Source organism: Phlebotomus argentipes, unplaced genomic scaffold (assembly GCF_947086385.1).
Source record: "Phlebotomus argentipes unplaced genomic scaffold, Phlebotomus argentipes genome assembly scaffold_4, whole genome shotgun sequence".
In the NCBI taxonomy this organism is placed as follows: domain Eukaryota; kingdom Metazoa; phylum Arthropoda; class Insecta; order Diptera; family Psychodidae; genus Phlebotomus; species Phlebotomus argentipes.
The window spans coordinates 7,006,603-7,029,763 of record NW_026776174.1 but is presented as its reverse complement, the minus strand read 5'-3'; the positions used below and the strand labels follow the sequence as shown (position 1 = coordinate 7,029,763).

Sequence of the window (23,161 nt, the reverse complement as noted above, 5' to 3'; positions counted from 1 at the left end):
CACTGCAGCAGAATCACAAGAAATCTTGCAGGATTCTTGAGCCAATTCTATCGGTTGTTTCGCTTTCTTATACGGTGGACATTTTTGCTGTGGAAAAGACGTATTTTTACACTAATTTGAAAAGGGTTTTGAGTGCATTACAAGGTCAACAAGTCAGCGATTTCGTGACATCTTTTCCAAAGCGATCGGCATTGAAAGGTCACATATTTCAAAGCATATTTTACATATTTCTCTCTTTTTCGACACTATGCGTTGTTGTAAAATTAATTAAGTTTTGAAATGTGTAAAAAGACGAAAAATAAAGATGGAAATTTCAGGAATAAGAAGAATTATTCTAAACACAATTCCTGTTGAAGACATTTTTTTATTCTCTTTCCAAGAAAATTAGTAGAATTGTATTTCATGACGCATTGGACATGTTTTAAAGAGCACTTTTCTAAGGTTAGCAAGGTAAATGATCATCTCGGGTCAATTAACTCAGTGAACCACAAAAGCTAAAAAAAGCTAAGATGTCTGAGCTCATATTTTAGCAGCTCTCGGTCAGCGATCGCAGCGGACGATAGAAGAAAATCAATAGTGTTACAAATACAGAAAATATTAAAATAAAATGTTGAGCCAATTTTTACATTTCTTAGCTAATTTCTTAGCAATCATCAAGTTTTCTGCCATTTGTCGTCTAATATTTTGCTGAATTCTTTGCTTTTTCTGGTCAGATTTCAGCAAAGAAACGAAAAGTCCAACTTCAATGGACTTTCCTTCGTCCGGTTTCTCTTATTTGACGCTATTTATACAATTAACTTGACTTTCTTAGTCATTCTCTTACTAATCCTTTTCTTTCTATTCCTACCTTCCTTCTTAATCCTGCAGTTCAAATCTTTCTTTAACTCTGTCTTACTCAAGACAACTTACAGCTTTTCTCTCTCATTTTCACTTTTTCCTCCGCTTTTTTCACTCACGTTTGGTTTTTTTCGTCACCTTTCTCAATCTGACAACCCTTATTTTCCCGACTGATCTCCATATTATATGATCCCTATTCTAATCATGACGAATCTGCATCAAAAAGGTATGATTTTGCATGATGCGACATCTTTGGATCGCTAATACTTACACGAATTGCTAAGATCTTTGCGAAAATATTAGCTTTGAAGGTCTCAACTTTGAGATGTTAGCATTTTGTGTTGAAAACGAAGAGAAGCACTGCTCCTTAACAAACTGAAGAAGTAGGGCAAGAAGGAGTCTCTTTCTTCTCGCCCGCTGCGGACTTCCTGCGAGTGCATTCTGAGGACGAGGTAAACAAGCGGGCGCAGAGTGCGGGAGTGATAAGGACGTGCGGCGAGTGCGTGAGCGCAGCGGTAAGAGAAGGACGGCACGAGTGAGGGTGCGAGAGGGAGAACCGCTGTGGCTAGACGCCGGCGTCACATACACAGTGGCAAGTGAAAGTGATTCGAGCTGCGGAGGGTGGATGAGTGCGAGGGTGGCCGAAGGAGGGAAGACTCGGCTCATGCCAACCTCTCGGCAGCCTTAGTGTTCAGTCAGAAAAGTCGCGTCCGCGAGGTAGCAGCAGCTACATCCCTAGCGTGCGTTTTGTGTCGGTATGATAAGGTGGTGAACATCTTGTGAAGTTCTGTAAGTTTTTGCAGCTTCTTTCACTTCTGTTAGCCATATTTCTGCCCCTCCAGCGCCCGGAATGCTTCGAATTTTGGCACAAGTTGGTGGATATTTGCCAAGATTGGGGGAGAGTTTTGAGTCCTTAAGGAAAATATGTGCGGTTGTTGAATTTTCACAGGGCACAGAAGGCACAGAATCTTACTAGAATAATACCTGTTTTGGGTGGCCAAGAATTTTGGCGGGGGGTGGACTTGAATGGGAGGCGAAGCATCACTTTTTTCCGAGTGAGAAAATTCATCTCTTCATCCGAATGTCCCGAAGACAAGTACACAGGGAAGAGAGAAAGATGGTGGAGAGAAATCTCGCATGTCGAGAGGGTGTGAGTCGGTTGATTTCACAATCCCCTGCCATCTCTCACCACCTCCCTCCGAAGAAGAAAAATCAATACATTTTTCTTTTAATATTTTTTCATTATCCCTCGAAAGTGAAGTTGTGTGTCTCTCTGGGTGTTTGGGGAAAAAGCATCCCTCTCGCTCTGGCCCTGCAAATTTTTCGGTTCTGACACATACAGCAGCGGGGGTGGCTCTCGTGAGGGGTTTTCCACTACTTTCCACTGTGAAGTTGAGAGGAAAAGTGCGAAAGGGAGAGTGAAAAGTGAAAAATGAAGGGCAATGCGAGTGAAAAGGAGTGAAATAGCGCAATGGAAAGGAGGCTCTATTGCTCGTCCTTCACACACACACTATCTCGCTCTTTCACTTTCATCTTCATCATCCGAAGAGATTCGAATTTTCCAATGGCCGGACTTTGGCCGAGAATTTTCTCTCTTCTCTCTCCGCATTTTTTTTCTTTTCTTCTTCTTCTCTACAGTTGCAACTTTTTCAATACGCACTCACGAATGGGGGAAAGTCTCTCGGCTTTTCTCCTTCTGTGCCCAGAGTGAGACGTCCTGAGAGTGAGGCGAAAATGCTGCGAGAGCGGCTGCGAGACTGAGACAGAAGTATCATCGAATTTTCCTTTAAAAGTGAATTTTTAGGGGGAGTGAAATTCACTTGTGTTGGTTTCCAACTCACCCTCGATCGCCACGCAATTTGAACGCGCTACAAATCATGCAATTCACCGAATTCGCCTCAATTTCCACTTTCCAAACTACAATCAATAATTTCACCTCTCATCAATATCGCCAATTGTTGTTCTGTTTGTGTGTTTTGAGGGTTTTCCAGCATTTGATAAATGCCAAATTGTGCGAAATATTCAAAAGTTTCCGACACTTTTCCGCAGAATTTCATATCATTTGCTCAGATTTATGCACTCTTTGTGTAAATTCGATATTTTTACGAACTGTTGGAATTATTTCACACCTGGAATATTTTATGAATATCAACTGATAACGCGAAAATATTTCGAGTTAATATCATTCGCCATATGGCAAAAAATAGAAGATTTTGAGCAAATATCGAATTCTCCACAAATACTTTCTCATCTGTTCTGTTTAACTCATTTTACGTTCAGGATTTTATAAAGTCCTTTAGAGAATTTATTGAGAATTATTAATTAGTCTATCGATATATGGAATGATTCTCACTAAAACTAAGGAATGTTACGAAATACGAGTTTAAATTTGGTAAATCCGTGATAAAAAAAATTTATTTTAAATATTTTTCATGTTTTCGCCTGAAAATCAGAATCACAATCACAGATTGATTCGTTTTTGCAATTTTCAATGCTTTTTACACATTATTTAAAACAAACTCAGCAACGAGATCATATTAAAAATGGCTTATTTTATGGGAAATACAGAATCGTTGAAGAAATCTTAAAATTTGTCATGAATTGTGGCAATAAATTGAACTCATTTACTTATCAATTGTTGGTTTTTGTTGTAGAAAATACATTCTTTTGGGTTAATATTACGCATTTAGGTGGTAAAAATTAGTTTAACACATCGTCAAAATCAAAATCTTTAAACTACTCTAACACATCTTTAACATTCTCCGCAGTTTTAGTGGGAATTGATTTAATATTTTTCATTTCAAAATCACCGCTGAAACTTCAAATGTTCTGTGGTAAATTGTGTTTGATTGAATTCCACTGGCAATGCTCAAAACTGAGGGTGTTTTATTAAGGGAAAAAATTACCGGTTGCAGAGAAAATATATGTATTGAAACACGGACACGACATTCGATGATCCATCGAGCATTTGTGAAGTCTTTGAGAAAAACAGCAATGGTGGGATTGTCAAGTTGAGCCACTCGCACACTTTCCCCACTTTTTCCACATCACTATGTGCGCTCATTTATTGACCAAGAAAAAAAAAGAGGGTGAAATGCCACTAAAAGCGCCAAAGGGAAAGAATTTGTTGGCCTCCTATAAAAATATAAAATTTCATATTACACGCAACGTGTTCGAGCATGAAAATTTTAATTTGAATCCTAAAAGTGCCCAAATCGACGACCAACCCTCGTTCTCCAACCCCCTTTTGGAGAAAGTGTGAGAGCAGTGGGTGGATTCTCTTCCCCTTTTCATTAATAATTATGTATGATGTCGTGCAACGCGTTCGACTCGTGCTTCAAAAATTGCTGTTTAAACACAGAGAGGAAAAGTTTCAACCAAAGTGTAAAATATTGACTGATTTTCATTCTAATCAATTGAATTATTGAGTGAACTCAATGAGTGAAATTATCCACCCCTTTTTCTCTCTTTCTTTCTTCCTCACATTTTCGGTGTGCGTTTTTGGGGTAATTTGTTGAAAATGTTTTGTGCTTTCTTGTGTATTGAAGTACAATGTTGTACTCCTGTTAATTTGCATGTTTTACTTCATAATTTTTATCGTCCTTTAGGCATGAACAGTTGGATATTCGAATTTCACATACCAAGAAATTTTGTTTTGAAGTTAATTCCTATTTTATCACATGCTATTTTCAATTCTCTTCTGATTTTGATGAAAATCTGTAGTGAATTTACATACTAAAATTATTTTGTTCCAACTCCAGTGAAATTAAGATTTATACCTTGAATACATTTTTAAAAAATTGCTTACTTTCATATATCAAAGAAAACATAACTTTGGAATTATGGGATTATAATAACCCTGCTTTTCAGGCAGATGGAGAAGAAATATCACTTTGACTTGTATGAGGGAAATGTGGCCCTAGAAGTGCTCTACACATAAGAAAAATAATCTGGCATAGAAGTTTTTTTCGTTTTGGAGATATTTAGTAAAACGTGTTCAAAAAACCGACGAATTTTTAACCGAGTAGTGTACAAGGAATTGTTTTTCATCGACAAGGAGTGATCTAAAGATCCTACAATGTTTTACAAAGTTGTAGATAATTTCAATATCTATCATTTGAGCTCAATTTGGGGGAAATCTGTGGAAAATTGGGCGAGATAAGAGCACATATGTGTGGCAAAGTGGGGGGAAATAGGGGAAAATGGAATCTAAAAAAACCACATTTCATAAAAGAGCAGAAATTTGTTCCCTAGTGTTATCTATCAAACCATTTTTGAAGGTTATATATCTTATATTTGGGCTGAAAAGCCAATCAAGGGTAATTCTATTCATCATTTAGACTAATTTAATTTTCATATGTTCTCCTTTATTCTGGAGAATTTCGAAGGAAATTACTTAATAGATTCCACATTTCTCGGAAATTTATTCAAGCACGTCACTTTTTATTTGCCCACAAATAGTAGTGATCGCTTTAAATCATGAAATTTCAACTCCTTTCTGACCTTTTTTTCCTCCTCCACAAAAACCTTCTGCACGCTGTGGTGGCGCAATAATGTAGCATTTTCGTTAAAATATTTCAAACACGAAAGTACTTTTTTTCTCAATTGCAATAATAAAATCATTATAAATATTGAAATATTTTTATTTGCTCTCAAATATTTTTTGAGCCCACCCAAAAAAAAAGGGCAGTTAATCACGCAACTTTTCCCGGCATTTCCATTCCTACCTGTGACGCGGGGGCGGAATTGGCTTTTTTTTGGCGCGCGCGGTGAAAAGAAGAAGAAAAAAAAAGAGTGCGAGAAGAGCAGCTCGGCCGGGACAGGGTAGGAAAATAATGAAGGGAAGAAGTGAATCATAAAAGCGAAGAGGGATTTTTGAGATAGCAATACAGAGTAGTATTGGAAAAAAGCAAATAATGAGGGTTGCGACCAACCCTCAGGGGGTTTTGGAGAGTGTCCGGTGAGCAATAAACGGATCGCGATTGAGTTCTTTATGGTACAAATTTCGAGGATGGCCTGTGATGATATGGCAATTTTATTATTTTCTACCCACGAGCGAGACAGTCGGAAAATTTGTAGGGTGGAAGTGAAAACGATGCCCAATTTTGAGGGTGGGCATGACAGAGAAAATTGCAATTCAATATACTTCCACTTTCTCATGTACTTTCATCGATTTTTAAGAGAATAAATTTCCAGTAATTCCTCAAGTCAGAGAAAATTCACACCATTTGGCAAGTGTTTCTGCTTTTCGTGCGTCTTTTCACGACCTCTTTCAGCTTGAAGTTCTACAATTTGTAAAGAATGCGCTTTAAAATTGGGGAAAAAAGCGATTGAAGCTCTCTTTCTCAATATTTTTGATGGGAAATTCATCTACTTTCGACAATCCTCAGCAATTGAGTGACACTTTGAAGTTTCACTCAATTTGTAAAGAGTGAAAAAGTATGACAAAGAAAATTTTCCAGGGGCCGCAAATGAGAGAGAGTGAGGCTTTATATGTCTTTATTGCAAAGTTTGATAGATTTTTTATAGCTGCGATTTACTTTCTTCCTACCGCATTCCCTCGTTGGCGGGCTGTGGATTTTGGGGGTGGTTTTTCACGACCGTACGAGCGAGCGAGAAGACGAAAATATTTTTATTTATGGCTTTATAGCAAACTGCGAGTCTTCCTTTTGCCTCTCATCATTCGATATTTTGGACGTCTGGGCGTGTGTTGGTGAAATATTTTTCGATTCTGTCGTGGAAAATCGTCAAAGCAACTGAATTTTCCCCTCTCACGGCGCGCGCGGGGGGAAGTGAAGGCGAAAGGAAAGAAGGAATCTTCGTGGAAGAGACCGGAAAGTTGCGAATCAATCCCACCCTCAATCGGCCCTCTCGTGTTCACTCCTCCTCGAATGAATTTATATGTACCTTCTTGTACATATTTTTATATAAATAAAAATAATATATGTTGAGACACACACGAGAGGGACGACGAATTCGCTCTCCGTAACATTAATATAAGAAGCTCACACCCATCCTCCCCGCGCACAGACTCACAGGGAAGCTCTCGTCGTCTTCGGGCTTCTCCCAATGTATGACAAAAAAATCTCCCTCTCGTGTCCACCCCAGCGGCCACCCTTCGTTGTGGGGAGCTCTCAATTTTTCGGACACTTCTCCACAGGCTAAATTTTTCCACACATTCTTCTCGGCCTTCTCCCTTCTTGTCACTTTAGTTACTCTGGCTGCTTTGAAATATGACGAGCAGAATCACTCTGGGACGTCCTTTTACTTTTCCATTACCGCAGATTTTTGCTCGTTAGTATTTTTGAAGAACAACTTCTGTTCCCTCAACTCGCCAACAAAACGTTCTGCGGATGTGAATTTCAAATAGGAAATTCAGGAGTCGTTGCAACTTTGATTTCATCACATTTTAAATAAGCTGTCATAGTTAAGAATTCGCAAAAATTGTTATTTTACAAATTTGTTATCTGTCAATTCATATATTAAGTCGCGTGGAGACAAGAAGAGCTGGAAAATTCACGTGAAAACCGAGAAAATATGCTGTAATGATGTTTTTAGATTGATTAGCACAGTTTGACTGAATTTATCTGGCCATATGTGCACATTTCTAAGCATCAGATTGAGGTTATGTGTTTCCAGACATTTTTTGATCCTTTCCATAGAAACTAATTGGTTCAGTTATTCGAAGAATATGTTCTGACTTTCACGTGGAGGAAAATTGGCAAAAACGAAGCGCAAGTAGGAAATTCTACCCTAAAACCACAAAGAAATGGCATTTTGACAGCTGGAATTCGTCATTTGGTTCGTATTTCATTTGTACTTTACACTAGCGCCACCAAGCGGCCGCCAATATTAGCTATAAAATAGTGAAATTGCATAGCGAATTCGTAGTTTTTACGAATTGAAATACGAAATCTGTAAAGTTGCAACGACCACTGGGAGTAATTTGCAGAAATCTACATTAAGAGATAAAAATTGTCTCCTGTTTTTTAGCTGGAAACTAAGTTACTCAACACCATTTCCTGGGGAAAACCCATTAAAATATCCCGTTGGCAGTGCTCCTGTGTGAAAAGTGTCTATGTAAGTCGTGTGTTTTCCACTGACTGTCAATTTTCTCCTTCGTCGATCAATAGTTGGAGGCCGAGGAGGTTGGAATTGAGAAGGGAAGCGAGAGAGAGAGAGGGTGAAGGGAAGGCCAGAATAATAAAGTTTATTTATTTATTTTACTTTCCGGGGAAAATTTTTCACAACTTTTAGCCTCTCGTTGTTGCTCTGTGGGTTTTCCGATGGGGGGCGGCGGCGAGCGGCGGAAGGAGAAATTGTGTTTTGGGGTTGATTTTCTCTTTCTGGCTTCTTCTCTCGCTCACATTTTATGGGGTGCTGTTGAATGCAAGAGTGGCTCGTGCGTGTGTTCGAGATGGTGGAATGTGGATAAATTTTCCTTCCTCTTTTCCACTCTCCCCCGCGTGCGCCTCTCCGCCCGCTTGACATCTGGACGTGTTCTGAAAACGGAAAGTTGATGCCCAGAGAGATGAATTGTGGGCCGAGGGTGATTTTTTTCTCTGCTCTCGAGAGGGCCTCCGGGGGCGGGGGGTGGGCTCTGCTCGCCACATATATCTCTCGGCGAGTGGAGATGAAGAAGAACAGAGCAAATTAACCAAATAGGTGAGTAGATCTGACTGATTTTGCACTCCCTGTGAAAATATCAACGCAATCCACCCGCAAGCTCTTCTCTCTTTTTATTATGTATTACGCCCAGCTCACAATGTGGGGTGGCACGGTTGGAATATTGCTGGCAATTCCCATCGGCCCGATGACCTTCAAGCCTCTTCCTTTCCATCCTGTTCTTGCGGTTCTTGCCGTGAATTCTGGATTTTATAAAATCTGCCAAAACTCGACTTTCAGCCAATTTGCTCGAGTGTTTTCATGCCGAATTCGCCAAATATTCATCCACACAGTTTCATTAGAATAATTAAAGTGTTGTCAAGAGGTTCAATCAGTTCATAATCACTCTTTGGACGTCATTCTATTTTATCACAGATAACAATTTCATGCGATATTAGAGAATTTCATAGCGCAGAAATTCACTGCAATTTTTCTGTTGATTTTTTGACTTTCAATTTTCTTGGATTCACTCTTCTCGGCCTGTGAATCAAATGCAGATAAAGAAATGTGTCGCGGGGAGAGAAATATGACGAAGTCTTGACTAGTGTCTCAAGAGATTTCACCATAAAGATTTCAGCATAACCCCCAAAGTTGGTGGTTTTGCAGAAGGGAAATGGAAATGTCACAAGCGGACATCTATCATGAGGAAAAAGTGTAGCGTCTTTTTATTAAGTCCCCCTGATTTATTGCTTTACTCATAAAATTCTTTCAGTTGCCCACTTAAACATACATAAAAAAAGGGAAAATAGGCACAAGAGGAATTTTGTTTGGAACAAGAGTTATTCTCTAAATTCAAATTTGAGCAAAAAATTTCAGATTTTCAACAAAATAAGAAACTTTTGGTATTTTTTAAAGGATGGCAGTTAAGTTCTGTGAAACAATTTTATGTGGAGTTCTGAAGAGACTTCAATATATGTACTGGAGTGAGAGTGTGTGTTTGTGTGCGAGTTGATATTACATATGTATATTGAAAAGCAATTTCGCACAAAGAAATAATTTTCCTCCCATATAATATTGCTCACGGCGAAAAATCAAACTTTTCCCTTCTTCCGTTTCCTCTTCTTTCTCATACTCGCTGTATTTTATTTCTTTTCACATTCTTCAAGGGGCGGCAGAGAGGAAAGAGCAAGGAGAATCATTGGCATTTACATTCCTCTCTGTCTATCCTTAAGTTCCCAAAAACATCCCCAATTCATTCTGCTCTCTGTCGCACTCGCACAAGAGATTTCTTCACCACAAGAAAGTGCCGTGAGTGTGCGAAAGAGATTTTGACTTCGGCACGGGAATGAAAACTGATGGATTTATTTCCTATATTTGCCTTTTTAATTGAAGATCTAGAGCAGAATTCCTTAGCAGAATCATTGAATTTTCTTCTGTATTTCTGTCGCAAGAAAGTGTGCAATTGATGGGAGAATTATGGGGCGGAAAGGGTGCAATTTGATGAGCTTCGGACATTCACGCGTGACGATGGGGACGCCTGGTGGCGGAGAGCTTTGTGCTTAAAAAATTCCATCATTTCGCCCTGCGAAACGACAGTCAGCGTGGGTGGGTGAGAAGATCATGTGAGCTTTCTGTGAAAATTATTACCGTGTTTCCCAGGGCTTTTGCGAATTTTCCTCTTGGTCAGTTTCACCGAATTTTATGGCGCTCCTTTCAATATATATCGTCCCTTTTGCCCCCCCACCGCCCCCCTGAAATTCAACACTTTGCAGACAGTCCACTTTGTTTGGAGTGCGTGGTGAAAATTTCTAAGGTGGAAAATGGTAGAAAAGAAAGAGAACAAATTCCTGTCTCTGCACTTCCTCTCATTTTTCACTTTCTCGTCCGCCCATTTCTCGTCCATGATTTCCAGGAGAGTGAGTGAAAGTGAAATTCTGACCACAATAGAAGTAAAATACCAATTTCAATGGGATTCTGGGTACAAGACATTATTTGCCACACACACCTTCGCTCACTTTCCCTGCTCCTTTTTTCTGCCTTGTCTCCCTCGTTTGTTGCTGTGTGAGAAAATTCCACTCTCTCTCTCTCTTCTCGTCCTTTAGGATTGGCGATTTGGGGGAAAATTTGCGAAATGTTTCGCTAATTAGTTGAAACGAAAGGCTTTTCCTCGCAAGAAAGAGTGAAAATTAGATGGAATTTAATGGGGATTCTTTTTAGAATTAGAAAATGATTGAAGCTTTTCATTCATTCAAGTCCTTATCAGTCTTGAAATTAGTATTTTTCTACGTTGGGACAAAACATCGAAAAATCTTCTACTTTTGTGCGCAACAAACTTTTGAAATTATGCAGAAAATTCCCTGTTTTCAGTCTAAAAATGTAGAAAAAAACACCTTCTTTTCAAGTTTGGACAAAATATGTATCGATTTTCTCCATAAGTCAATTAATCTAGGAACAAAAATAAGAATAATTTCTACCTAATATGTTTTCATTCCGGAATAAACTTGAATTTATGACTATAAATACAAATTTTCAGTCTTACTAAGTAAAAAGCAATTTCAATGTATTCATTAGTATCACGAAAGAGGTTTAATTTTGTCGAAAATAAAGTGGAGGATTAAGCCAAAGTATCCTGAATTCTATTCGTTACTAATTTCAAAAAAAGGGTGGAATTTTAAAAAGTCTTTGGAAATCTTCCTTCACATTTTAAATGCCGAAAAAGACTCCAAATTTGGTAGATTTAGGCTAATTTCAAGAAATCTCAGTTTTTGATCCAAGAACATATTTTTTCTCTGAGTGTGAAAGCATAAAGCAAAATTTTCTTCTATTTTCCTGAAAGATTGGCTTTGGTCATTTTGAAACTTTCTAACTCTGCATCTTTTATGAATCCCACAATTCACATCTTTCAAATCCAGAACCAAATATGTACGAGTGTGATAAAAGCAAGTGGAGAAGGTGAAAAGAGATAGAAGAACAAGAGCGAAAGGAAAATAAATAAAAATTTACCAACACTTGAAGAAAATTACATGTGTGCGAAGTTTTCTTGTGTGTGTCGAACTTTTTTCCTCAGCCTCTTTTTGCTTTTTCGCCCCGGTCTTCAGTCCTCCGGGTGGGCTGGATGGGTGGGTGGGGCTGGAGTGGGTGGCGGAGTGGACAGAGTCGGAGAAAAAGCTCTCAGGTCCGAAGAGGGTGGACGAGAGCTTGTCCTGGCGCGCGTGTGTGTGTGTGTGTGGATTTTAGTCATTTCACCCATCGAAGTCCTGCCTGGACAGGATGGGGAGCTGAATTGCGAGAATTTTCGGGAGCCAGCACGGGGGCGGAGGGGTGAAAGTTCAATTGAAGCCAGAGATATGAGTGAGCATGTGCCTGTTGGTAAATTTTGTCTGCAGAAGGAGAATTTTTTGTGTCCAACATTTCGAGTGACTGAATTTTCTCATCTTTTTTTTTCCTGCCTGGACCTCTTCTCAGCCCACTTCCCTCGCTCGCACCCCCCTTCCGCACCCAGGGGGGAGAATTGTGGTGGAAAAAGCAACTTTTTTTCCTCTCTCCGCAGGCCAGAACTGGCCGCTTTGGTGTGGGGATATAAAACTTGGAGTATGAAATATATCGAAGAGAAGAGAGAAGAAAATTGAGCACAAATCTTCAGTTGGGGCTGCTGGAAACAATGTCAAGACCACGCATGTGTTGCCACCCTCGCCCCCCACCCTTCCGGGTGAGGGTGAGCTCTCACATGGGCGGCCCACGGGGTGGCTGGCAACGTGAGTGGGCGACTCGGGGCCGGGGAGAAAGGAAAAATTTAATTACACTCAATGTTTCAGTGGCCAGGACTTTTCACAAGGAAATTACATTAGAATCTCCTTTCGGATATTGCAAATAGATTTTTTCGGGGACGGAGTGAGAAAGTGGAAGACGCACGAGGAAAACAAAAATATAATTAAGGCCGGGCTAGAGTGAATTTCGTCCAAAAGGCCCCGGAGAAGATGTCACTCTCTCGCGATTGCTAACTTTTCTCTGTGTTTTCTTTGTTGCTTCCAATCGTGTAATTCGATGAAAATTCAATTGAATTTACTCAACAAGTTCACGAGTTATTTTCAGTGCATAAATTGTGACATTTTGAGGCAATTGAGACAATTTTTTAGCTAAATTATTCATATTCTTCAATAACAAATTGTCTGTTGTTCTGTCACGCATATTGAATTTCATCATTGATTCCATAAAGGCAAGTGGTGCAAATTTGAATTTTTCGAAAGGAGCGAGACAAATCGAAGGGTGACTCGTGTTTCCCTCTTCTTCTGCACACACCAAAAAAAAAAGTATCCCAATAAATTGGAAATCGTCAATCGGGGTCACAAAATGTTAGGGGTGCTTTTTGTGACTCACTTCTCTTTTATTCTCCCAAAAATTAGGATTTTTCGTGGTGGGGGAAGCACTAAATTTGTGCTGCACTTTCAAAATTTTGTATAGGATTTTTCGAAAAAACCATCTCAACCATCAGTTGGCTTTTGATAGCTGAAGTGAGAGCATTTTCTATTATTGTTAGTGCAAATATTGGAAAGTGAGAGAGAATTTAACGAAGACGGAGAATTTCATACACAAAAATACAGAAAAGACATTTATTAATAAGTGAGATTTTTTATTGTGGGTGAGTTTGATAAAGTTTCATCGTGAATTTCGACCGGTGAATCGAAAACTGTGAAAAACCGACCATTTATTGCTCACATTTCTTTCGGAATTTTCCTAAAATGTTCTTAAACTTTACAATATTTGTCATATTTCTTAATTTTTTCACTTGAAGGCCTTAAAGAACAGTTCATGAACAGTATGAAAATCTGATCTTTTAGAGCATGTTTGAAGAAAATGTTCTCAAATGCTATTAAAAATCGACTTTGGAATTTTCAGTTTTTTTTTAACTTTGTCATATTTCAGTCAAAAATTCCCATAAACAACAATAAAATAAACTTATAAATTATTTTTCAGAACAATTCGACACTGTTTTGAGGGTTTTTAGTTGAATTCGGCAAATTTTGAAGCAATATTAAAGCTAAATTTTCAATTCGTTCACTTAAAAAATGACGATTTTGACTTTTCATAGTTTTCGATTTAAAGTCAATTGTCATGCAAACCAAGGGGGGGATAATATGCCTCAAATCTGTACACCACTTCCTGACATTTCCTCAGATTCTGTGCAGAATCTTCAACACTTCAGAGACACTTTTCGCCTTCTTCAACTGTTTCTCACACTCTTTTCTAACTTATCACAATCTAATAAAATTGTGAGGTTATGAATTCTTCTTAGAAAATTCTTATAGGACTAATTTAAATCCTTTCCTACCTGGAAAAGAATAATTTTGTGAATATCTTCAATTGTTTTTACTAAATAACTTGAATTTAACACTTTAAAGGAAAAACCACGGAAATAACTAGACAAAGATATACTTTTCTAGGCTGAAATTCGATTTTTTTTGAGGTTATGATTGACTTTTAAGCTTTTTCTTAATCAATATAAAGATTGTTTTTAATAAAAAATGCTGAAATTTGCGGAGAAAAAGAGAAATATTTGCAGCCTTAACACAAATTCTGGTGATTTTTAGGGTTACTTAATCACCAGAATTTGTTTCAAATAAATCATATAACCTAAGAAAAAGCAATGAATTTGATTTTTTAGGCATATTTCATTGAGTAACTCCTAAATTTGTTGAAACAGAAGCTTTTGCAATGCAAATATTGTAAATATTTTACCACTTCCGTGAAATTGTACACTACTTCCGACCATAATATCTGCCCCCTTGATGCAGACTGTGAATCATTTGACTGAAATTTGAAGCATTCCGAATGAAGCAACGTCTTAAATCTCGCTTTAGCTTTGCAGGGTGTTTGAGAGTAATTTTGTGCCTTTTTGCCGCAGATCGTGATGGCAGCTTCTGTTTACGCCACTCCACCACCTGATTTAAGTGGCGAAGACACAGCCCTCAGCGATATTTCAAACTCTTCACAAGCCAACAGTACAAACTCAACGTCACAGAAATTAGCCACCAAAAGAACTTTGTCAACATCGTCCTCATTTGTGAATAATTCACCGAATTCATGCAACTCATCATCAACCACAGGTGAATAAGTGAATATTTTAATTAAACCTTCACGACAAAACACACACACAGTCGTGTTGGGCCAACTTGGAGTTTAGATTAATTTCATAGAGCTATTATTAACATTGAAAAATTCACTTGGCCAAGGCGTGGTCTTCCACTGAATTGCGCGTACATTTTTTGGTGTATTGCAAATTGCTCGCGCTTTGCCCGAATCTCTCTTCACTGGCCGTGTACAAAGTACGAATGTGTTTTTCGCAGGATCTACGATAGCTGCGCCGGCAAACAATGGCAGCGGCGGCGGCGGCAGCGGCGCGGGAGAATCTTCGGCGGCGGATCTGTCGAAGAAGCGGCGGAAGCAGTCGACACCGATCAGGATCTCAGCTCTCAATAGTGAGTCGGGGGGTGCAAATAATGGTGTGGGTGAGGAAATGATGCTGGACTCCTTGGCGGACAAGTCCGTGGACGTTGTCCAGAAGGCGGCGCTCCTCTTTGGCCACCTGCAGCAGATGCAGGACTCCCAGAGTCCCCAGGATCACTCGGCCAATGAGATCAACTTCGCCTCATTTGTCGAGACAGAGATGAAGTTCCACAGCACAGACGTCTCCGAGGACGACGAGGAGGGCAATCGATCTCCGACAATCCTCAACTGTACAGAATGCGACGCCAAGTTCCGTTCGGAATTGAAATTGAAGATACATTTGATGCACGAGCACAAGATCGTGTCCTTCAAGGATGGCCAACACGGGAGCTCACCAGAGGCTGGCGAGAAGATTATGTCGAGCATCAGGGTGAAGAAGGAGCCGTCGGATTGGGAGGGCGATGATCGCCGTGTGGAGGCGACAAACGCTTCCAAACAGGATGACTGGCTGGCGTCTCTGGCGAATGCAGGACTTCCATTCCCTTTCCCCCCGGAGGCGGCTGCAGCGCTCACGGCCGGCGGCTACCTTCCGCTCCTGGGCGTGCCGCCAGTGGCGTCCTTCACCACCAATGCCGACGGTCTGCCAATGCCGCGTCCGAGTGCGCCGCAGCTGCGCATCTTCAATCCCGAAGCGTACTGTGACCTGTGCAACAAGGAGTTCTGCAACAAATACTTCCTCAAGACGCACAAGGCCAACAAGCACGGCATCTACGAGAGCTCCGTGCCCACTGGAAGCGAAGTGGGCCAAGCGGGCGAACGCCAAACGCAGCACATGCACCAGAGCATGGCTCAAGTATTCCAGCAGCAGCAGCAGCAGAACCCCCAGAGTCTCCTGCCGCCAGAACCGACGGTCTTCTGCGACATTTGCTACAAGAAGTTCACTAATATATTCGCCATGAGACGCCACAGGAGCAAGGTCCACGAGGTGGACGACATGAAGGTGGAGCAGGAAGTGTTTGATGGGGATTCGCAGACATTTCGTCTGCCAGATGATTTTCGTCAGGACTTCTCTATTGAACAGGAAGACGCCAATTTCACGCCGCAGCCCAGGAAACTCTCTCCGGCCTCCAGTCAGCAGGCTCGCGAAGCCAACTTCAGTGTGGAGAAACTCAAGCGTCTGGGCGTGATTAATCCGGAAGCATTTTGTGAGCTCTGCTGCAAGGAATATTGCAACAAGTATTTCCTGAGGACACACAAGTTGAAGCGACACGGCATCCTCATGCCACCCGATGAGACCAAAGAGAACATGGGCGAGCGCAATCCGTGGCACTACGTTCAAACGAGTCCCCTGAACCTCATCATGGGCGCGGACTTCGGACAGGTGCAGCAACTGCAACAGAAGATGCTGAACGAGATTGCCGAGAGGCCGCTCAAGTCGCCAAAAGACGCGAAGGGCGAAGGTGCAAAGTCCGAAGACGGCGAGAAGGCGAGTGAATCCAAGTCACCCAGACGGACACCAACATCCCCTATGACGACCCAAGGAGACACCGATGCCATCAGTGTGGATCTCCAGAAGCTGCAGTCGATGATCCTCCAGCTGAACGACCTGAATGCCCAACGAGCCACGCAATGCTCAGTGTGTGGCAAGGATCAGGAGAATCAGTACATGCTGCATGCTCACATGATTTCAGAGCACGGCAACATGGCGGCCGCAACGGAGAATATCAAAACCAGTCGCAGTTCCACGCCAGCGCCGCCAGCTCAGACAACTGTTGCCAGCCACGTCTCCGGGGAGACTTGCAAGCAGTGCGACAAGGATTTCCCCACAGTCGCCGCCCTGAAGCAACACATCGCTGAGGCTCACAACGCCTCGGCCAGTCCTCCGCTGCCCAATCGCGAGGGCTTCGTCACTCCCGAGCGTCCCACTGGTTCTGTGCTCCAAATGCCGGCGGCGCCGCACCAGGCCGACCGCCGGCCGCCCTACACCATCACCCCCACTTCGAGCTACTGTGAGATTTGCAACAAAGAGCTGTGCAACAAGTACTTCATGAAGACACACATGCAGCGGATGCACGGCATCGAGATTGAGAATGGCGCCCAGATCGGTGGCGTGATTTGCAACATTTGCAACAAGGAACTCTGCAGCAAGTACTTTCTGCGTGTCCACAAGCACAACACGCACGGCATCGTGGAAGAGGGCGCGCCGTTGCCTCAGTCCCGCCAGAATGGCGATCAGGCTGCTGCTGCATCTCAGGCCGCGGCCACGGAGGAATCATCCGGCTACGGGGGGATGGAGAGTGGAGGAAGCATGAAGTCCGGCGACTTGGCAGATCTCAGTAATCGCTACTTCTCCCACTTCACCGAGGTCTGTCCGCTGTGCAGCCGGAGATTCCGCAGCTCTAAGTGGCTTCGGGCGCATCTGATGAGTGATCACGGGAAGGCGGGAACGGACAAGCTCAGAGACATTGAACAGCGCCTAAATCTGGCGAAGGCGCAGAGTCCAACGCTCAAGATCCCCAATGGGGCCTTTGGACTCGCTGCCGAAGCCAGTGCTCTCAAGTCCTCGCTGTCGGGGCTGTTCGTGACCCCGCCGGGCGCCAATGTGGCCGCAAGTGTCGCCGAGGAGCCCGCCATGACCAACAGTGGCCGCATGAAGGAGTACCAGTGCTCCTTCTGCTCCTTCTCCACGCCCTACTACGCATTCCTCTTCATCCACGAGCGCTCGCACACCCTCATCAATCCCGCCGCCGTGGCGTCTCTCACCGCGCCGCTCCGCAATCAGTCCGAGGCGGCCGTGTCCCTGGCCAAGGAGGCCCCAATGTCGCGCCATTTCCAGCCACCGCCGCCGCCGCCGGCCGCCACCTCCAGCGACGCCGCTCCGGCTCCGCCCACCATGACCAAATCCGAGTCTAACAGCATGCTGACCGACATGGCCAACCTCACGCAGCGCCCGGCCATCTACGCCCTGCCGCAGGAGTCAGAGCCCATGATCATGCAGTCCTTCCTCCTCGAGGAGGCCGCCGCGGCCAGTGAGCCCAAGGACATAAACAGGTTTGTGCCGGCCGTTGTCTTTTTGCCCGTTCGCGAGCGCATCTCCGCCTCAGTCACTGTGTCGTTCTCGCTGACGCCCGCCTAGGAGGCTCCCCCACTTCCGTGACTTGCCCTCTTCTTCAGCATCCCTCAGCACCCACCTGTGATCCCACTGACTCCTCCCCAACCCCCTGCGAATCCACGGCGCCGCTGCGCGTTCAGAAATCAAGCAAAACGATCACACGAAAAAAAACGATAAATTTTTCCATTGCAACGAGTGACGAGATTCACAGAGGAAAATCTCCGACAAAAGAAAAGGAGGAAAAAAAAACCAAGACGTAAAAATGATTAAGAAATAAAAACCTAACACATAAACGGAAAGACTGAGAGTAAAAGTTTTTTTGTTACAAGAATGAGAGAACAATTTGCATGAATATTAAGATCACACAAATGAGGTAAAAGAAGAAAAGCTGAACAAATCCGGATGATGGTTTGTTCGCTGTGAAAGGAAGAGAAGAATTTCAAGAAAAAAAAGTTACACAAAAAGGAGCTGATAAATAAAAGGTGGAAGATCAAACTATATCGAGAACATCTTGTTAAATAATAATTGTAGTTTTATTAAAGATTTTTTTAAAAAAAAGAAGAAGAAGATGAAGAGATGATGAGAAAGAATTGAGGAAAATTAAATAGAGTCAAATAATAAATTATAGTTATTAAAGAAGAAGAATAAAATTATAATTCTTGGTGATGTTCTAACAAAGTTCCTATAAATAATCTAATTGAAGGTAAAACAAGATGGAGGTATAAAGCTAAATTGTGCTGCAGGAGTGAAAAAAAAGATCCGTTTTTTTCCCCAAAAAAAAACAGGACATAATATATTATTCTCGATATGTGTGCGTATGTAAGAAATGACGTGAGATCATTTGTCTTGAGTAGCCATTGTGAGGAAAATAGTGAGAAATTCTGAACGAAAAAAACGTCATTTTATCTATATAGAATTCTCCTTTCTTTGGCTCTGTTCAGAGGCTAATTTTTTTTCGAATATACAGAACATCTTTTTGGTGGGTGAGTGGCAAATGGCAATAAGAATACCGAAACTAGACCAAGATTTTTTATACCTCTCATAAATCCAATTACAGAAAAGCGCGTTAGAGAATGAAATAGGAGAATAGAAGGAAGATCATAATAAAATCTCAGGGCTTTATAGTACAACCAAAAACTGATGTATGAAGATGATTTGGAGAAAATACAGCAGAACATATATTATAATAATTGTAAATTTATGTAAATATGATAAGAAACAGGTTTTCAGTTGAGGAGCACTCAAGTGATCTCCAAAAATCTAGTCACTCACTAGTCAAAGGAAATGGTTTACCTTTTCGAAGATTTTTCCGACATTTTTCATCTCTACAAAATAACTAATAAAAATACTTATGAAGTATATTAAAATTTCTTTGTAGAATAATTTTTTTCCGGTTAAATGAGGCAAAAATCTCTGAATTCTCCAGAGTTGAAGAAAATATAAACAAATTTTGAAGAAAATAATTTTGTCAAGGCAGCAAATTCTGACATTTGTTCGCTTTCAGTTTTAATTCTTTAGGAAAAATCATAGAAAAAAAACAACAGACGATGAATAGAATTATACAAGAGGAAAGAAAAAAAAACATCTAAATCAAAAGGTAATTGAAGCCCAATCGGTAATTGCTATAAATGTTTAAATATTGCTGTGTGCCTTTTAGCAATTACTGATGAAAAAGAACAAGAAATTAACTTTTTATTATTAAAAAGAGATAAAAGAAAACGAGAGGAAAAGTAAAATGTAAAATTATTTTAAATCACTATTGAAACAATTGCGATTAACAAAAAATAATGAATGGTTATGATGAATTTTAACTTAATTGGTAAAAACTTATTTTTTTTCTCTCTCTTTTAAGTGCGGAAGAAGAAATTGAAAATTAACAAGACATTGACTAAATATTTCATATATTTATAATAATAACGGGTGATATATGAAGTGTTTCGAGGAAAAAAAAATTAATAACAGAAAGACGTAAAAAGGATAAAAACGAAGAAAAAAATGTGGTAAAAATAACTTTGATAATGTTTCATTGGCGGTCATATTACAATACTTAGGCGTTGAAGAATTACAAAATACGAAACAATCATCAAAGTTCTCCCGGATTTGTGAGGATGAAATAACTTCTGAAGGCGAAAATACTACAAAGAAAAAAAAGGAAAATTGAATTATTTCACACAAACGACAGTCAGGCGGATTGTCTTGAAAATTACACCCAAACAACAAAAAAAGTCTATTTTAGTCAAATTCTCAGAATTGAGACCAAGAAGAAGAAGAAAAAAAATCAAGCGGACATTTGTGACTATGAAAAAAATTCCCATTTCTCCACTAATTCACCCAATCAGTGGCAATTTTACTTTCATTCAATGCTCTCGCACACAATGCTGGTGACAATTACGAGTAAAATTTGAATTTTCGATCAACGGCGCGAGAAGCATAAAAGATTAAATGAATTACAAAAACTCATCAAATCACCATTATGCATATTTTTTCCAGAGAAATATTTCTCTTATCCCTCATTTTTCTGAAAATTCAAGGGGGACATTCTCTATTGAATTTCTTCCTCTGACGCCTGTTTTACTTTCCAAAAATTGCCCTAATTGTGAGCTTGTATGTAAAAATGCTGTCTTCGGCCGATGGTTTCGGACAAAATCCCTCCCCTTCAGCTGAGATACGGCGTCGAAGGGTCATTTTTAATGGGATTCAGTGGCGTATCCTTCTCAAATGTATGAAATTTTTGGAATATCTAATGACTTTATTCATTTCATATCGAACTCTCATATCTTTTCCCCCTCTTTTTCTCTGTCTCTTGTGCCTCAAATTTGACAAGAACATTTATTGATTTTCCACAGACATTTTCTCCTCTCTTCGTTTTGAGATATATTTTTAGATTAATGTTGATAAGGAATTTTTGGAGATGCAATAAATATATTTATGATTTTTTGGGGCTTTTTCATTGCAAACGAGTGTCAATAAAGTTGTGGGGATGTTTAAAGTGGGTCGTCGTGGCGCCGCAATTTCAAAGAAAAATTAATTTTTAGTGAGTTTTTTTTTCTTCAACTCCCAAAGACGCCACGAGGACTGTGAAGAGAGACGTTTGTATTTAAATTCAGATGGATTTTACGATATTCTAAAAGGGAACAATGACAATTGGCAAAAGGATAGTGAAATTTCTGTTCGAGGGGAGAGAGAGACTTTCAGGCTTCCTCTCTTCATATATTCATATATTTGTAGTGCGCGTCTGTTAGAAAAACATGTAAAATTGTGTGTGCGAGTGAAAAAGGCAGTTGGCAGCGATTTTATGCTGATTTTTCATATTTTTTGAAATATTCACCCCAAAAATCTATTGTTATAGTTCCTCTCTTTCGCATTTATTACAACTCACATGCTGGAGGAAAGCATAAGGGAGGAAAAATCCACCATATACGATATAGTTTCATTTTGCCCATTTACATATCCTTCAATAAATAATATAAAATTTCCATGTCGAAACCCACTTGGAGCAAAATGAAATGAATTTCAATGCTATTCTTTTATTTCTCTCTCTCCCTTTTTTCACTTGTGAGGACAAAAATTTGCCATTGTGTTTTTGCCAAAGCAAAAGAATCGGCGTTTTCGTGGCTTTTTGCTATACAAAAAAAAATTCAAAATAAACAGGGAGAAATGCAAAAAAAGAAGTGTTTGAAAGTAGTAAAAATTTCTCTTTCACTAAAACTTTTCAAGGAGGTAAATTGAAGACATAAATTTCTTCCCCGAGACATTTATCACACTTTCCCCGTGGTGAGAAATAATTGATGGGTGTTAATTAGTAAACAATTCATTAAATATTCAATCGAACGCGTAAAAATACTTTAATATTCCACCGCGATCACGCGCTTCTGATTAATTTTCGAGCTCACAAAAGTGAAGAGAACAGAAAAAACAGGAGGAAAAAAAACACCACTTTCCATACCGACAGAAAACTTTCGAAATAACAATAATAAAAAACCTCAACCCCCAAATATCGATTGAATAATTTACCTTCGCTTCCAATTTCTGAAACAAGGGACGAATAAAATTAAATGTCTTTTTTCCTCTCTACTTCTTGTCTACCACGAATAACAAAAGTCACGATTTACAATGTCAAAACTGACGAGAAAGCAGCAAAAAGCAACCCTTATTTTGGGGTGCACCCAAAATTTGCCATTTTTTCATGGAGAATTTCAAAGTGCGAATGGGAATTTTTGGCATAGAAAGAAGAAAAAAAACCGCTGGAAGAGAGACAAAAGTGTCATTTTCATAAGAAGAAGACGAAGAAGAAGAAGCAGAAAATCAAGTTCAAAAGAGTCTCGCAAGTGCAGTAAAATATGATGAAAAAAATAAATGATTTCTGGGCGTAAAACTACATCAAAAAAACATATTATAAATTTTTAGAAAATAGATTTAATGAGAAGGCAAGTTATTAAGAGGAAACCTAAAAAGAAGAAAAAAGTATTTAAGCATTTGATTGTGTAAAAAATATTTGAGTATTTTCAAGAAATTCATATTAATCAATGAAGAAAGAAGGAAGTTTAATAGAAAATAGATGAAATGGTGAACAGAGAATAGCCATAAAAATTACAACAATCACATCAGGGAGATTCGATGTTTCTATTTAAGTGACAACTAAAACCCTAATTGCTAATGTGTAAGTGGAGACAAAAGTGAAAAATCCTACTAGTTGTATTGTAATTGAAACGTATTGAAACTGTAGCGTAATGCAAAAGTGCAAAGGAAGAGGAAGAGAAGCAAGGCAGATGAATAAAAACTATCAGAAGTACCTTTGAAATGAGCATAAAAATCAAAATTGTGGTCTTTAGAGTTTATTTTAACTCTAAGCCACTCATTATGGCATAAAGAAAACGTATAAAAGAAAATTTGCATTTAAGAACTAATTACAATATACTCTGAATGATGAAAATAAGTGAATTTTTGGAACAATAGAGAAACAATATTTTACTACAAAAAAAAATTTATGGTGAAATTATTAAAGAGATCAAAAGCAAAAAAATCCAAACGAACTATAAAATGTCACTCGATAGAATTTCCCCCGATTCCATTTTCCTCCCCCCCCAAATGATGACCGAAATGTACAACAAGAAGAGTGGAAAATGTGCCAGAAATGTTGGGCTTTTATGCAAGCAAAAGGCA

The 23,161-nt window shown here is 40.0% G+C and overlaps 1 protein-coding gene across 1 annotated transcript; it reads left to right on the top strand.

The window, feature by feature from the left end:
- The first annotated feature begins 1,574 nt into the window (after positions 1-1,574).
- Positions 1,575-20,621, top strand: LOC132257762 (uncharacterized). The gene is made up of 4 exons (XM_059754792.1): positions 1,575-1,626; positions 14,345-14,546; positions 14,847-16,376; positions 16,428-20,621. The coding sequence occupies exons 2-4, from the start codon at positions 14,351-14,353 to the stop codon at positions 18,020-18,022; spliced, it is 3,321 nt and encodes a 1,106-aa protein (XP_059610775.1). The 5' UTR covers positions 1,575-1,626; positions 14,345-14,350; the 3' UTR covers positions 18,023-20,621.
- The last annotated feature ends 2,540 nt before the right edge of the window (positions 20,622-23,161 follow it).